This window comes from Rhyacophila brunnea, unplaced genomic scaffold (assembly GCF_057557595.1).
Source record: "Rhyacophila brunnea isolate RB1 unplaced genomic scaffold, BYU_Rbru_1.0 scaffold_7, whole genome shotgun sequence".
Classification (NCBI taxonomy): Eukaryota; Metazoa; Arthropoda; class Insecta; order Trichoptera; family Rhyacophilidae; genus Rhyacophila; species Rhyacophila brunnea.
This window is the reverse complement of record NW_028233339.1, coordinates 4,234,617-4,251,941: the sequence shown is the minus strand read 5'-3', so window position 1 is coordinate 4,251,941 and position 17,325 is coordinate 4,234,617. Positions and strand designations below refer to the sequence as shown.

General features: G+C 32.4%; 2 protein-coding genes across 2 annotated transcripts; one reads left to right on the top strand and one right to left on the bottom strand.

The window, feature by feature from the left end:
• The first annotated feature begins 17 nt into the window (after nucleotides 1-17).
• Nucleotides 18-6,809, top strand: LOC147064389 (corepressor of RBPJ and splicing regulator). Its single transcript, XM_085957430.1, has 5 exons — nucleotides 18-181; nucleotides 428-522; nucleotides 999-1,249; nucleotides 3,759-4,014; nucleotides 5,615-6,809. Exons 1-5 carry the CDS (start codon nucleotides 110-112, stop codon nucleotides 5,799-5,801), a joined length of 861 nt encoding a protein of 286 aa, XP_085813556.1. The 5' UTR covers nucleotides 18-109; the 3' UTR covers nucleotides 5,802-6,809.
• Nucleotides 5,803-16,760, bottom strand: LOC147064388 (NECAP-like protein CG9132). Its single transcript, XM_085957431.1, has 5 exons — nucleotides 16,662-16,760; nucleotides 16,362-16,567; nucleotides 13,214-13,398; nucleotides 12,185-12,363; nucleotides 5,803-8,838 (listed from the first exon to the last, which is right to left on the bottom strand). Exons 1-5 carry the CDS (start codon nucleotides 16,745-16,747, stop codon nucleotides 8,757-8,759), a joined length of 738 nt encoding a protein of 245 aa, XP_085813557.1. The 5' UTR covers nucleotides 16,748-16,760; the 3' UTR covers nucleotides 5,803-8,756.
• Nucleotides 16,761-17,325: the final 565 nt, after the last annotated feature.

Sequence of the window (17,325 nt, the reverse complement as noted above, 5' to 3'; positions counted from 1 at the left end):
CTATGGCCACAAACGTCATTCGTCAATGAAATAGTGACAGCTTTTCATTTGCGACTCACTTCAACTGTTTTGTTTTTTAGTCTCGGTCTTTACCAAAACATCTGGAAAAATGGGGAAAGGTTTTAATAATTACATGTGTAAGAAGTTTTTCCATCCGGCCTCCCGAGATAACCTAAAACGGGTATGAACAAAATTCATCGTAAATATTCTTTTACACCATACCCAAGTTCATTTGGTGTGCATTTTCAATTGTTATGTATACTTACTATAATATTAAAGTTATATTATAAATTAATATATACCCATTTAATGTCATATCAAATCAACATATTAAAATGTAAGATGACAGTAAAGTTACCATTCTGTGGTCTGTTATTTATTATCATGTTTAAGTAGGTATTTTATTAATCTATTGGGCTTTCATTAGGTATGGATGGCAGAACAAAAGACAGAAGCCTACAAAAAGAAACAGGAAGAATTACGGATGCAATATGAAAAAGAACAAGATCTTCACGAGAATAAGTTAGTATACTCTTGCAGTATATGAATCCGCGACTCACTCATCATTATTCTATCATGGGTGCTAATTTGATAATGAACTCAATATTAGTAATTACTGCCATGAATCGAATGTCTTATCAAACTGACTTATTTACGAAGCAATTTATTAATTAAGTTTCATTGAAATGTCCACCACAAACATAGACCTTCCAAAATCAATCCACCCAGCACCACACTCAGTCTTAACCTTATATATCATTAAATTCATTTATTTTCGCCTTGTTTTTCTCATAAGTCTTCGTGCTTTTCTCTGCCATGGCACTTTTTTATTAAATTGTCTTTCCTTAAACTCAGTCAAAGCTCACTTGAGATTTGGGTATCTGTGCCTGAGACATTCCCAAGCGTAAACAACTGCTGATGCTCCAGATCCAAACGTAGAGCCTCATGATTGAAATGTCCAGTATAACCTAATTTGAACAAACATTCTTAATTTCTAGAGCCATGCTGAGCAAAGAGAGTAAAGACAAGCTTAGCGTTAACTTTATGTATGAACCGCCACCGGGGGCGAAGAAAGAACGGGAGCGGGAGGACAATGAACCCGAGTACAAGTTTGAGTGGCAGAGAAAGTATAATGCCCCCCGAGAGAGCTATTGCAAGGGAGACAATGAGATAAGAGATCAGCCTTTCGGAATTCTTGTTCGGAATGTGCGATGCATCAAATGCCACAAATGGGGCCACATTAACACAGGTATAATCGGACCTTGTCATCTATTCTATTTGCTAAATATATAATAATATTCTATTTTACAATTATTCACCCGAGATGGTGATGTTTTGATGTGTTCAAATACCTAAAGAAATATTATACCATAAATTATGAGTCAATTTATTTACAGTGGTATTGATGAAATTAATCAAACATGTGTATTCATTTTTTTGGTGTAAAACTGATATTAAAATAAATGTTCACATTACAAAACTTTTATTAATACATAAATAGTATGATGACATCGAACAACTTAAGTAAATATCAGATCCGGGGCAGTGACGTTCACCCCGGTCCTGGAATAGTCTCAAAGGTACTTTATCTTCAACCGGTCCTGCCCTCGGACCGATTAAGAACCTTTGTTTGGCTAGCTCGATACTATTCGGGGAGAGGGTGATCAACTAAAGTTCTTGATTGACACTTTTGGAATACACTTAATCAATATTATTTAACTTTATATTATTTAGGACCACTACCTAGCGATAGGTTAGTGCCTAGATCATTAATTATCTGATTGTCTTTCAAATCGAACTTATTTTCGTAAATATTTACGTAAACGTCAAAGACAGCTGACTATCTGTCGCTTTCCTTAGTATCAGATGTTTTTCATAAAATGTTTCGTTGATTATTTTTCAAAATAAAAAAAACTCCTTTTGGTAATTCAGTTCAAATTATTTATTAAATTATTCTCGATAAATAAATTTAATTTCTTTTTAATTAATTATAATCGACAATTATACACTTTAATTTAATTTCAAATAATTGCATAATTATTTTATAAATCTTATTAATTATTAAATAAAGTTAATTAATTATAATTATTTTATATTTAATTTATGTACGATCACACACTTATAACTATGAGTCGCCGATCGTAAACTTTAAGGAGCTATGCTCTTTCAAAAAAAAAATATATCGCGGAAATAACCTCGCTAACGATGATACGGCGCAGTATTATTTACGTTATCGATTGACAACTCGAATCACACACGTCATCCGCCGTGACGTCAGACTACGACGCGACCGAAATATCTCCCGAATGAATATCCGAGAAATATCTAAAAACTAAGCGAATTCGGATCGCCTCCGGGCACAACCTTCCGGGAATACTGAAAAATCGACGACTGAAGGTACATGAAATACAGGACGTTATATAGGCCCACAGCGGGAAAAACCCGAGATTTTGACGTCATTCGAAATATGGACCAATGGGAGGTCGTTCTACCTCCTCCACAGAGCTAATGGCCAAAATTTTGGACCAATCATAGAAAAGCCGTTTATTTCCCGGCTTTTCCGGAAAATTATGATCATTCAATAGAGTAAAAATATATAATTAGTTAATACCTATAGACGGTACAAGTTTGATAACAATCGTGAAAGTCCTTATAGTGCTTTCGACACAAATTGACCAAATATCTGTTAGTCCGTTTATCGAGCTAACAGAAAGGAAAAATGAAAATATTTTCGCTAAAAATAATGCGTAGTAGCGGCGTGAGTCATTAAAACTACCGAACGGCTACGTATTCGCAAAGAGAATGGTAGAAATCAAACTTGTCCGTTTCTTTTATGCAGAACTTTTGCGGGCTAATTACTGATAGCCGGAAAGGGTTGCGATTAAAATTTATTCAATTATATTTATAGAACACTTCAACTTAATGGTATAACATTAGTTTCAATCTAAATTTCTATGACAAGTCTTCATTTATTGAGTTTGAAAATTACCTATTTCGGGTAATTTAATATTGATCTGTCAGGGTTAATTGACAGATCTAAAGAATAATTTTTATTTGTAAATTAGGAGAGCAACCGAGTCCTTAGACTTACATTATCAGAATTTCCATTTTCGAAATTCCTTCATTTAACTTTTACAAAAGTAGGTACTTAAACTGGTACCCTTTTTATTACAATTCGAAATATTAATTTATTATTTAAATTGAGTGTGTGTAATCAGTACTTACAAAACGTAATCATTAGATTTTAATTACGACAATATTTGATATCATAATTTATTTATTTAAGGTATTCGACTTTGGCCGCGGCGAAAACATCGCGACTAAATTTGGAAAAATAAAATTTATTTTTATATAATTCAAAATCAGATTAAATAGAAATGGACATTTATTTACAATGTTTAGCAAATGATATCCCATAAGTCGTTTACAATTTATTATCTATTTTTAACCTTAATCCTATACATTTCAATTACTTACATTCCACCTTATAAGACCATTTGGTCCCCTTGAAAGAAAATTCATCCGTAATTCATTCTGAGGGGCTATAAGTCACTCAGATTGTACTATGGGACTCAATACACAATTACTATAGCTTTGTTTAGAGATAGGGCACGTATTTTCAAGTAAAATCGACATTCACGGTCGGATCGAAAAGTTGTGACGTCACTAATTTATTAAGGAAAAATGCCGGCTGATGGCCTACATTTTGGGGCCGTGTCAGCAGTCCATCGTGTTTATTCTTAATATTTTTATTATAGATAAAGAATGCAGCCTTTATGCCCTGTCGATGAGCGAGGCGCGGGCCATGTCCGGCGAAGGAGGTGAAGACACAGAAGAGGGAAGGGGGTCTGGGCTGGCGGCAGGTCTGGCTAGTGTGGGGCTGGCTCTGCGGCCGGGGGCCATCCCCCTCGCCGTCAGAGACGTCTCCGCTTTGCCGCCCGACGACGACTCCCTAACACAACCTCCCGACCTACTTGCCCGACTCACCCACAAGCAGAAAAAAAAACTTCTTAAGTGAGCATTTTTGATTTAACATACATACATAACAGCGCTGAACTTTGCAGACACAACAAAAATTATTCAATTTCTATTTCAAATATACTAAACATGAGTATTCGGTTTATTCGCAAAATGTAATGTGCTGCACATTACTATATCGTTGTTACCATTATATCTTGGTTACGGACGTCATAATGTTGATCTGGGGAACTACGAACTTTCAGGTATAAATTTACACATCTGACCCCCCCGCTATAAACCCAAAACACTACATACAGCGCTAGAAAATCATAATCAAGATATGGTAGTACTAGTAATAATGATACATTGCAGATATAATATTACAATACATTGATCACTGCCTAAGTGTGTATTATTATTCTTTTTGTTTACCTCCGCCACTGGCAGACATTGTAGCATCAATGATGATATTCTGTTTGACTAAAATTGTTAATTTAATTTAGTTTCCTTTATTTTGATTTATCTATCACTTTTTATATTCATACCATTAATAACAAACAAGTGCCTACGTCCTACATCGGTGATTTTCTACGTTTTTTTGGTTAGCAGAACCCTTGGAGCATTTTGTAAAATTTCTGGGAACCCCTACCCCGATGGCACTTAATTGCCGCAGTAAAGTCGCAAAAAAAACTTAAGTAACCTCAGATTTTATGTAATTTCATTACCTTCTGCAATTTTAACTTTGTCATGGAATTTAATCTCAAAAGTTGTATTTATTCGAATTCTTTCCATAATTTTCCACCTTATATATCGTCTCTGTTCTGGCAGAACACACTAACTGGAGAATACTAGTTTTGAGTAATTTGACTTTGAAGTTGTTAAAATGTTTGAAATAATGGTCTATCATCTGAGTTTATTAAGTAATCGTAAAAAGGATGACTTTAAAATAAAGACTGTTTATTTATTAAGAAGGTTTCCAGACGGTAAAGTTTGAAATAAGGAACATTTTGGTACTAACTGAATGTCATTTTTTTCGAATTAGTGTCTTCTGCCAGAACAGTGACGAATCGTCGTTGCACCTTCAAAATAGGCTATGTGTATTTTTCAAAACTTTACAGGAGAGGCTAAAAACAATGCGAATTACAATGCATGTCGCCTACAAGTACACATATTGTTTTTCAATTTGTGTATGAGCCAGAGTATGGACCTAATAGGTTGAGCAAGTGGCTGACATCCATGTCTCGTTAAAATAAAATCTGTTAATACAAACCTCCACCCTGTGGAGCCCATATGATCCTGTTAGGGTCGGACAGGATCGAAAGAAAAAATAGAAAGAATTATTATATTATTATTATAATATTTTTGGTGCAATAAACCTGTTTTGTGAAATTTATGCACATAGCTGATGTTAAATCTTTCGTTACTCTGTCTGTTACCAAAAAGTTGAAACCCTGACACGTCAGCACTACAGGGTTCCGCTAGACCCTGACTAGATCAGTAGACTAGGTATTAATTAGTTATAATAAAAATTATTATAAATACTGGAGGGTATTATATTTTTCAGTTTTTATAATCCAGCAGGTATTGACAGTAAACGACACAGATTTAATTCAGTATAGGTTGAGTGTATAATGATTTGTTTTCACTTTGACAGAAAACTGGAAAAACTGGAGAGGAAAACTTTAAGAAAGAGCAAAAAGTCCAAAAAGAGACATTCAAGTGAGGGATCCCAATCGTCAGACTCTTACAGCGGTGAAAAGAAAAAACGCAAAGAATGTAAAAAGAAAAAGGAGGACAAACATTCCAGGGAGAAACACAGGTCATCGAAGAAAAGACATTGAATGTAATAATACATAATATATTTTTATTTCATTAACTGCACAATTTTATTGTAACTTAACGTTTTGCCGAATGATTGTGATGACTTCATAACTCCATGAAAGATAGGTATAGTTACTTATCTGTTGCGTTAAGTTAAAGGTAGACATGGATTTATATGATTAGAATTGCATTAGATTACATTGTAAGCAATTAATTTAGTCCTTTACATAATCAAACAACAACTGGATATTTTAAGTAAACTATTGGGATACAGTTGAGTTAATTAAAAATCGCAATAAATATTTATATTCAACATGATAGAGAGCATTTTTATTTTCTGTGAATAAATGAATTTATTAATTTGAATTTTTTTTTAACGGTTTTTTATTGATTGTATGAAAGCAAAAGAGTTTTAGATTACTTTTGAGAAGTTATCAATAGACTGTAAAGTTAATTACCATTATTCTTAAATCAACTAATTCAAAATATTTTGGTACGTTAAGAATTATGCCACCATATTGTATAAGACAGCCTCTAGTAATTCCTATTTTAATATGCATTTACAAATGTCTCAATAGCGGGCCGCAACTCTCAGTTGTACCTCGAACTTGTGACTATGCATTATAATATATAGGGTATAAAATAACAAGCGGTTACAATGATTACAGATTGCTGAAATAATTTTACAACCAGATTGCATTAAATATGATTAATATACAAAATGTGTAAATTATCAAATTGGGCATTCAAAGATTGGAGGTACAACTGAAATTCAAACTAATAAAATGAATACATGTCATTTAGAAACCACTCACGTATAGAAAATGTCTGTTGCTTCTTCTGTGTATATAATTATTAATGAATCATGATTATTTTGAAATGTATACAATTCAATAAAAATCAACCAAACTTTATCATTATCGACAATGTTTTTTTTTTTTTTTCATTGTACACTAATTAATGTATGATTGTGGATATTTTAATATACAAACTACTTATAAAATAAACCACTATGCTAAAATAAATTGAAAGATCTTTTTTTTTTTATTACATATCATAATCAATCAATATGGACACTCTTAGGTAGAGCACGTTTGATATTGAGCATTTAATTTTTGTAACAACTAATTGCTGCCTCAGAATCGATTACAAACCAAAATGATTAATGATCACCATCAGTCATCTATCATGGTAAACCATAATCACTGACTTAAAACATCATCAACTAAATATACTTAATAAAGTACATTTAGTCCGATTCTAAGAATATCGTCCAATAGTTTTCAGTTATTCTATCAACATAGTCATAAGAAATTCTATTAAATTAAGCGAAACAAAGATGTTCCTACTTTACATATTAAATTTGCAACTATGAAAGTATATTTTATAGAATGATTGATACTGTAACCCAGTGTTTTTCAACCTGTTTACTAAAACACCATACTTGACTGTCTGCAAACCTCCGATGGAACACCGAGCATCAACATAATTAGACATGACACTCCCTGCAAAATACAACTCATACCGGTTGAACAGGAGGTGCGAGAACAATGCAATCACTGACGACGCTCGAAACATGAGAGCACCCAGGTTGCGCGAGTTGCCAAACAATGCTGATTATGGGTGTGGGTTTTTAATGTTTAATTTGGTGGCACACTAGGACAATTGGTTAAAACCGGTTGAAAAACACTGCTGTAGACTCAACAGACTTCACTGCTTCTAGAATATTTATGTATGCAATTGATAAGCTATAAGTTCGTGGCCAGCAGATCCATTCAGACTCTGAAATTATGAAAAATATGCTATGATGTATTCCAATTGTGAAGTATCTCAGGCTTATGAAACATCAAAAACAACATTTAGCAACATCTCCTCCGCCGGTTGCCAGCGACAAGTCATTAAAGATTTTCAACAACTTCACAGGTGTGAGTTCACATGGAGAAGGCACGAATATGCACACCAATTAAAAGATACTACCAGTTATTTTAGACAACCGTCTTGCTCACAAAATACATCCATAACACTATGGGGTTATATATTGAAAAGGTGTTATAGTGTTACATAGTTAGAATAGATCTGCCGGAGTTGAAAACAATTTTTGTTATTTGAAAAATTATATTTCTATTGTTTAAAGAAACAATATAATAGAAAGAGTTCATAACAATCAAAGCAATATTTTATTTTTCACACACTTAGCAGCGTAACAATATTTTTCATTCTATAGAACAACTATGTTTACTAAATTCATAATATTCTTTACGCACATGACAGTATATTATATAAATAGATAGATGTAGCACATTGATTATTGCGATACATTATTCTAATATATCTGAATATGAATATAATATACTACCTACATATTCTTAGCTTAAACCTAAAGGTCTTTTTTTATTCTTGCTAAAGAATACCGTTTCAGTATTATTTCTAAAACATTTTTCAAAGCCATGTTTTATTTAAGCGCACGGCTTTCAGTACTCTAACTTTTCATGCGTCAAACAATGATATATTATGTATATATTTCAAGAAGTGTAATCCTCAACGTTGCATTGCAATTTCCACAGAAAGTCATCTACAAAAAATAGTCTTCTAAGTGATATATTACATATTAACACGTCAAATGTACAGGATTATATAAAGATAATGTATTTATCCGAACAACACTTATAGTAATGATGGGATAGTTAATAACATTTATAATAATATTATGTAATACTATTTCTAAATAGCTACTGGTGAAGAACAACAGCGAAGCTAATATTGAATACCTTTTATATATTTAAGATTTCGACCGGGCGAACTGTAAACGTTCACAAGTCTTCAGATATATCATTTATGATCGGATGACACTACTTACTCGATGTATGACGCCACTCAATAAGTATCTCGATTGAAAACATTTAAAATTAAACAATAATTATCACTCTAAACGTGGAACGTATATGAAAATTAAACATTAGAGAGAATAGGTTTACTTAAAACTGCACCCAACTGCTGTTCGATGAGGCCGGGGGGGCTGCGTCAGCTTCCTCGGCGGCAGGTGGCGCCGCGCCACCGCTGTTATACAACAAAGACAATAACATCAGAACAAATCATTTAAGTAATAAAACATGTCCGTGTCACATAGATAAAATGCAATTATTTGCTTAAATCAAAATTTTGTCATCATTACGCCTAAAAATATCGTATGGGCACCGTGTGGTTAATAAACCAATAGGATCGAAAATAATAGAGACAGCAATAAGAGGCCTATATAGAGAGTGGCTGAGACGATCACAATAAAATCTGTATGCAGAGGTATACTACAGTAAGTCCAAATTTGGTGAAATTAAGTTAGTACATGTTGAAAACTTCAAATGTTTTTTTATTCTAAATGAAAAAAGTCATTTGGACTTATTTTCTTAGAGAACATAATATTATTTGTCATTAAATATTACAAAAAAGATAGCAAAACAAAAAATTTATATTAGAAAGAAAAGGTCCATCAGTTTTCTCACTAAAAAATACCAGATGTTTGAAAAATCACTACTTTGGCAAACAGCAATATGTCGTAACCCACCAATTTGGATAAATTGACATATTTGTTGATTCGGGCGAAGAGTTTTAATATACACTGCCAATATCAGAAAGTTTTCATGAATAGTTTTATTTTAAATTGAGAAAAACAAATTGTCATATTATTCTATAGGTTCGTTTCTTTCAACATGAACGAAACAAATCAAATTAAACCATAGACAATATACATACAAATTGTAGTTGACCGGAAATGGTTTGAGATTTGACGTTTGGTTCAGTGTATCATTGAAAATCAAACCGTTCTCGGACCATCAGAAATGGTTTGACATGAAACGTCAAACCAATTCGGACGATCCATCGACTAAAATGGCAATCTGTCGAAGTGTTGATAAGCATTATTCGGCATTTATATATCGTGAGGTGTTCATATTAATATGTTAGATATTTACACCATAGGAGTTCACTTGAATTATATGTATTATAGATTAATAATCAATACCTATTATTCATAAGTAACCATACGCGAACAAGACGCCGCTTTTGGTGTTATTATCTCAAAATCCAGCACTATTTTCTATGCAAGTTCGATTTAATATCATTACTATAATTATTATGTCAAACAAAGAATTTATTTTCATTTTATTTATATTTTGTAACGGAGATTCTAAACTACAAACTGTGTTAAATCAACCCGGAATGATCTTTATATTACCTAACGAATTTAATATGTTCGATTGTCGTCTAAGTCACAATATCATGCTGTCGACATGAACAAGTGGTCAATAATTATGAAAAGCTCTAATCAAAAGTAATTTTTAAAAACTCGTCATACCTATAAATCTTATAAATTAACTAAATGGCTACCTATTTATGAAGCATTCTTTATATTTTGTATATTTAAAAGGAATGAATACGACAGTTTGTTAAATTTGTATTATTGTAGACCACGATAGGAGGTTAGAATTTCATAACAAGTTGACGTTTCAAATATGTTTCTGTTTTAGAGACTAATATATTATGAATTAATTTTAAGTAATGGCAACACTAATTAGTTGTCAGAAAAGCGTTTCCGTGGACATTCAACCAAACGGTTCCAAATCAAATAAATCCAACGGTGCCATTTGATTCGTTCAGTTCAGGTTCAATGATACGAACTTTATATAACACCAAAAAAATAATTGCAAGCAGTTATATGACATCAAGTGAGATATGGAACATTTTGCATATTGGATGTTTACATGGTCTGCGTTGTACGCTACAAAAATGTACAGAAAAAACTATTTAGAGCTTCATCATACATTGCATTATTCAGTTTTTTTTGTCTCCTGTAAAATTTGTGATTGTGGGTTACGACATATTAGAATTTAATATTGCAGTTTGTCGAACGATTTGTTGATTTAACTTTAAACCTTTAAAGTTTAAAGGTTCAAATACATTATCATCACGTTATGTGCTGTCACAGTAAGCTGCCGCTATGGGAAAAAAGTGTGTAATGTCGTTTTTCTTTGTATTTAAAATGTTATCATACTTATGCTACCATCCCGTAGCACATTTTGAACATTTAAACAAACAATGTCAGTTAGCAAAATCTGCCGAAATCACCAGAACAACAATGAGGTCACTTCACACGTACCGCGCTACATCGACACCCGCATGACTCAATGAACATTTTTCTTCACTTTCTACATGCCTACACATTTTCACTCAAATTTTCAGTCAATATTGTGTGTTCTTTGTTTTTAGTGGTTTTCTCTATGGATTTTCTATTATCTATGGTTTGCAGGTTAGGTTCTGTTCAAAATATTATCTAGGGATGCAGTATTGCAAGTAATTTTAACGTACGGACACGTAGAAACTGTTTAAATTAATTGAAATTAGCATGAAAAATAAATAATAATTCAAAATACTAATACGTTGTCTCTCTCCATCATTGAATTTATAGAGATAGTGATCATTCAAAATTTTCTGCAGAATGACGAAACCATAGACTAAATTTGTCGTCATACCAGTATGTGACAGTACATGACGTAATCATAATGTAATTGCAGCATTAATCGCAGTACATAGTATCACTCTATTCCAATGATTATTATCTTACGAGTCAAAATAAAGCAATATTATAATGGATTTTATTTATTACATTGCTACAGGAAAAGAATCCTCGAGTCAGGAAATCCCCTTTATTTTTAGAATGCACTACTATGGAAATGGACTCAGTGACATACATACATACTTGCATCATAATTTCAATAATAATAATTTCAGTAATCTTTTGGATCATTACATTTTCACCAATCAATTATTATGTCAAGTAGATAAATGATTATTTTGAATTCAATTTCAACAGTGTTGTAATAATTAATTAGTTTATAATACTATGTACCCAGATTATATGAGATGCAGGATATGGGCCTAACAATATTACATAAGTAAGTAAGCTTGTCATGAAACATATTTAATTTTGCAAATAATAATTAATTAACAAATATATTAGTAGGTCTAGTGTACCTATATCCAACTGCAAGTGGGCTGTGATCTACTACATTCTCCCATTGTGAATCTTTAACTTGAACTAACATAATATATTTGGCTGAGGACAGTAAAGTTGTAGTGTTGAGGTGAACGATTATTAACAAGTCCCGTGTTAAAGTCCAACCATTGCAACATAATACACAGGGAAAACATGTGACTAAAACAATTATTTACTTGGATTTTATATTGACTTCATACTTATTGCTGGATACATTATGTGAATCATAATGACATAATTATCAACACTTAATTGTTTTTAAATTAAAATGTGACTAAATTCCTCCAAGCTGACTGATATCTATAAATATGTAAATAAAACAACTTGCAAAATAAAAATATGCAAGCAAAAAAATACCTAGCAGCGTTGTAGTCTCCCCAATCGGAGGCGCTGGTGGGAGTGACGGCGAGAGGGGTGTGTTGCGGGGAGGGCGGAGGAATCCGGCCGGCACCCGGGGGCGGGGGCAGCAACCCTCCACCTAGAGCGCCGCTCGGTCTAGACTTCCCTTTACTTGAGCCTTCTGATCCGTCTTTTTTCTAAAAACAAACAACAAAGTCAACATCCAAAACTTCCCTTCCAGTGTATGATACAAAATATTGTTGCATATGACAAATTTCAAGTGTCTAACAAACGGATGACATAGACTTTTAAATTATTTATAGATAAATGCAAGGATGAGTAGGTATAAATATACTAATTAATTTGATGCATAAGTCTAAGCAAAATAATATTATGTTAATAATAGATCTCTTGCAATGTACAACAGCGTTTTAACCAACCCTAGCAAAGAATTAGCATGGCAAAATCTGATAATGCTTAAAGAGATTCGACATTTGAAAAATGGTAGTATTCTCCAGTTCGTTCAGTTCAAGAATATTCAGATAAAAAGTCCAGTTGTCTGAATTTTGGATTATAAAAAAGAGTTTACGTCTATTGGAGATCAAGCAATTAAAACTTATTTGCCATTTGCAACCACACATCAAAAATATTATGAAAATCATACATTTGACATTAAAAAAGATGCAAAATTGCTTCATAGCAATTTACAGGTCATCATAAATTATATTTCAAGGAAATATTAGAAATAAATAGAGTACAATTGCAGAGTCTGCCTATCTTTGACCTTCCCTAATAGCCCATTACTTTATCCAATCCTAGGTTTTAACAAATACATAATAGATGAAGAGTTGTCACATCTAAATGAATCAAATATTTGATCAAAGAAGATTCAGTGTCATTTAGAATCGTTGAAGAGTGTTTAGTTGTCTTTGCTATGTCTCTTCACAATGCAAATGTGGAATAACCCTTCTCATTTCATACAGGATATGATAATCCTGCATAAAAGAATGTCAACATTCCTATACAAATACATATCAATCAACGCACTGTTATTTTCATGTTGATTTTGATGGTTTCCCCTTCCTTAAAGCTAAAGTCATGCTCGGTTGGTGGAGGAGCTTGCTCGGCTTCTTTTTCTTTCTTGAGCCATTTGAAGTGGTCTTGCAGCGCTACGTTCAGGTCAAATGAATCTGACCGGTCTCCAAAACCCAGTCCAATAAAAGCAGCTCGCCCTGGAAATGTTTCATATTGATTAGATTCATGCGATTATTTCACATTCCTCATTTAACACACATAATGGAGTAGAGGTAGAACATCTATCTCTGAAGCCGTGGGTCACGAGTTAGAATGCTGTGACTGGCAAAATTCACATCTTTACTTCAATGTGTGTTGAATCCAAGGAAAATTTTAGTGGATTCGGGAATTGGCTAACAATCATTCCTAGCATTAGTATCAATACAACTTACACTCAGTGGAGACCCATGTGCTCAAAAAATAGTAAAAACAGTGTTGAAATATGAACTACCTAACAGTGGCGAAGGGTGGTGATAGGCTGTTAAGGTCCGACATAAATGGTGCACATCAGTCAAACTTATTTATTTTCATTGATTTAAGACTACAATGTGTAGATAGTGTTTGTTAGTTTTTAAAATTCAATTAAACCCTGCCTAATCCGAGCCATAGTAGATAATAGTCAAAAAATATTCGTTTATCATTATCATTATTTATTATTATAAATAATACATATTTTTAGATATTTTATAGATAGAAGAATATTTTTTATCAATTATGGATTGGTTAGGCAGGGCTTGAATAAACACATCTGTAATATGTATTCTTAATTCAACAAAAACAAATTAGTATGACTTTTTTTTGTCGGATCGCCCATAGCATACCTAAACAATTATGGTTTGCATTAGGCAGGGTTTAATTGAATTTTAAAAACTAACCAGCACCAGATATTTTTTAATTTTTAAAGGGGCTATAAATTTAGATAAAGCGAAGATCGTCTAGGTGACTGCCCTCCGATAGAGGTTGGAACAATACGAAGAAGACGGATTTATAATTCTAATATTTTATATGTGCCTTTTATTAATGATGATTTCTATTCTTATCGCCTAGTTATTTTTTTTTCTCTAACCGGGTTGCTGTCAATTCTTGGTGGAACATTTGTTTCTGCCAATCACAATGCAATTGTCTTGAAACATGTTTTGAAAACCTGGCTAATTTGGAAAATGGAAATGATGATAACTGTACCATTATGCGTAGTATTGCAACAAAACCCATTTATCACTAAAATGTAATAAAAAGACATAAGTACTATCTGCTTTATAACATGAAAAAGGTTCTTAGTGACTTTTGCACGTAGAGAAACGTTTGAAAAAAACATATTTACCTACTATTTGCTACATATTGTCAACTTAAGGTTTTGTAACTAATAATTGGATAATGACGAGCAACTGATGGAAGTAGTATGGAATGATTTATTATGGTGTCGTAACTCTTCGACGTTCCAAGAAGATTTGCACATTATTTATAATGTAGAATGTCTATCTATAACAACAATCAATCAAGGAAATCACCACCATTCAAAGCCCATTCAAAGTAGTTTAATATAATTAACAATACAATTGCGCAATAAATGCATAATATTACTGATAGTAATTTATCAAATATTTCTGGGGATGCTCTTACTCTACAGCGTCTATGGACCACACGTTGGATATGTATATTGTATTTAATACGTTATGATCAGGCCCCGCTCGCCTTTAGGGACCACCAGTATTTCTCTAACCAATTGAAAAATATTACAATTATTATTTTCTTAATAATAATAAAATATTAAGTATTACAAAGTTACCCAGAATATAAAATTATTGAAGTAAGTTTTTTTTTATTTTAAGTACCTAGTATTTTTTTGTCATTTTGTAGGAAAATGCAAGCAATCAAAGCGAATCAAACAAATTCGCACCAGACGAGTTCAGACTGCATGAGTCAGGTGAATACATTGGTACTGACAGTGGAGTGCAATGTTGCCCCAGAGAACAAGTGGACGAGTCCGTAAGTATATTGTTTTAAAACAAAACATCATGTAAACGTCTTTATATATTATTTCGACACCTCCTACGTAAAATTCTGTAACCGCGTTTTTGGCTATTTTGACTTGATTGCCTTTTATTAAATAATTTTAAAGATAATACAATGATAATCAAAAAAAAAAAAAAATTATTAAATATAATATATCAACTAAAAAATTACGATTTAAGTATTAAAAATTAACATTGTAGTGTCATTAAAATTTATTAAAATCGTACTACTGAAAAGTAAAATTTTGCAGTTACGGCTTTATACGTAGAAGGTGTTGAATGGTAAATTTTCAATTATTTGCCTATGTAAAACCATGCATAAAGTTGATAATCTATTAAAGAACCCATGTTCACCTTTAAAAGCAAACGAAACATTATAAATCATAAAACTCGTCACGCTATTTATAATTAAATAATTTGTCGTAAGTTTTTTGTATTCCACGAACAGCCCGACTGTGCATCAGGAGAGCTCTTAAAATAAGGTATAACTAATATTACCTATAATAGCCTAACCAGACTTACCTATGATATTCATTATTATAACTACCTACAAATAATTGTAATGTCACTGCGATTCTACCAACCTAACAAAGCCATCTGTTTTAACTTTTGCTATTCTACAGCAAATTCTTTACAAAAATTATAAGAGTAGAAAGACGTAGGTAAGTACTACTTATATTCCCAACATAGATTCTATCAATTTTGATTGATTACCACGGATTCGATAATCCAATAAGGCAGACATGACAAAATAATTACTATTAATCAATAAATTAATAAACTCAATTAGAGAAAATCTTTTGACTTTTTACTTTAATTCAACTATAAGTAATTAGTTAAGTATGTATAATATACCAATTTAATTGAAAAAAACAACAATTAAATGACCCTAATATATTTCCAAGCAGCTGTATAGGTTACTAAATAACAATAGCAAATTAGTTTGTAGTGGGATTGTTTTGCTGGTTGAAAGTTTTTGGTTTAAACTTATATTGAAATAAAATGATAAAGCATTGTAATAACATGAATGGGTTCTGTGGAATTGATTACGAAATCGATCATTAAAAAATGCTTTAATCATTAATCATTAAAGAGATTGTATTACATACCATTGTCATCTTGTATTCGCAAAACAAAATATCGCGAACTGTCAGTGACTGACTCCAAAGCTGTACCAGGATATGTTTCTATTGGACACTTGGCAAAAAGATCTCCATTTATTTTGTCTTCGAGTTTGATAAAGCACTCTGTTCCTTTTGATATGAGGCGCATGCGACCTGTCCATTGAGGCTCTTGTAAATTCCAATCGGCGGCCCTTGAATATCAAAAAAGTATTAGTGCATACATCTTATCCGTGCATTATTTATATATTGTAAATTTATAAAGATCGACAAAGTATACATAATTACCTGTGGCCTCTGTTGTTGGCTTTAGGAGGTATTTTAAAGACAAAAACTTCGGGTTTAACAAGAAGTACGCTTTCATACGTGTCCATTTTGACAAGTATCAAATATTTCTTGGTGTCATTACCGTGCTGCCAGATGCAAAAAAATAATGTGTAGAATTTATTTTTAGAATTGCCAGTAAAAACACAATTTAATCCTTTTTTTCATAATAATCATGAAAATTACCTCTCCTCTGCAACGTCTACATTCTCTTTGCTCTGCAACGATCGTAATGAAACTGAATCTCGCTCTCGCTCAATATCACCCCATTTTCAGAATCCGTATCTTTTTGGAAACTTTCAAAGAATTTTGAAGCCGGCACTGTCACCGTCCAATCTGTTTTGGAAGAACGTTGTCGTGTACATCTTTAGTAACTTTACATAATAATATAGTACCTACCTAGTGGTAGTCTCATTTCCATCAAACTTGTCACACATATTCTGTAATCAATATACAAAATTATTTGTAACTAGTACCTACCTACAGCCAGTTCTTTAATAGCAGGTTTGCTAAACTTTTTCTGTGAATCTTAATATTGTAACAGAACGGCTTCTTTATTTTGTAGAGGTATGCAAGGTGCGAACATTATATGTACTAATGTGTATGCTTCGGTTGTTAGCAAGGAATA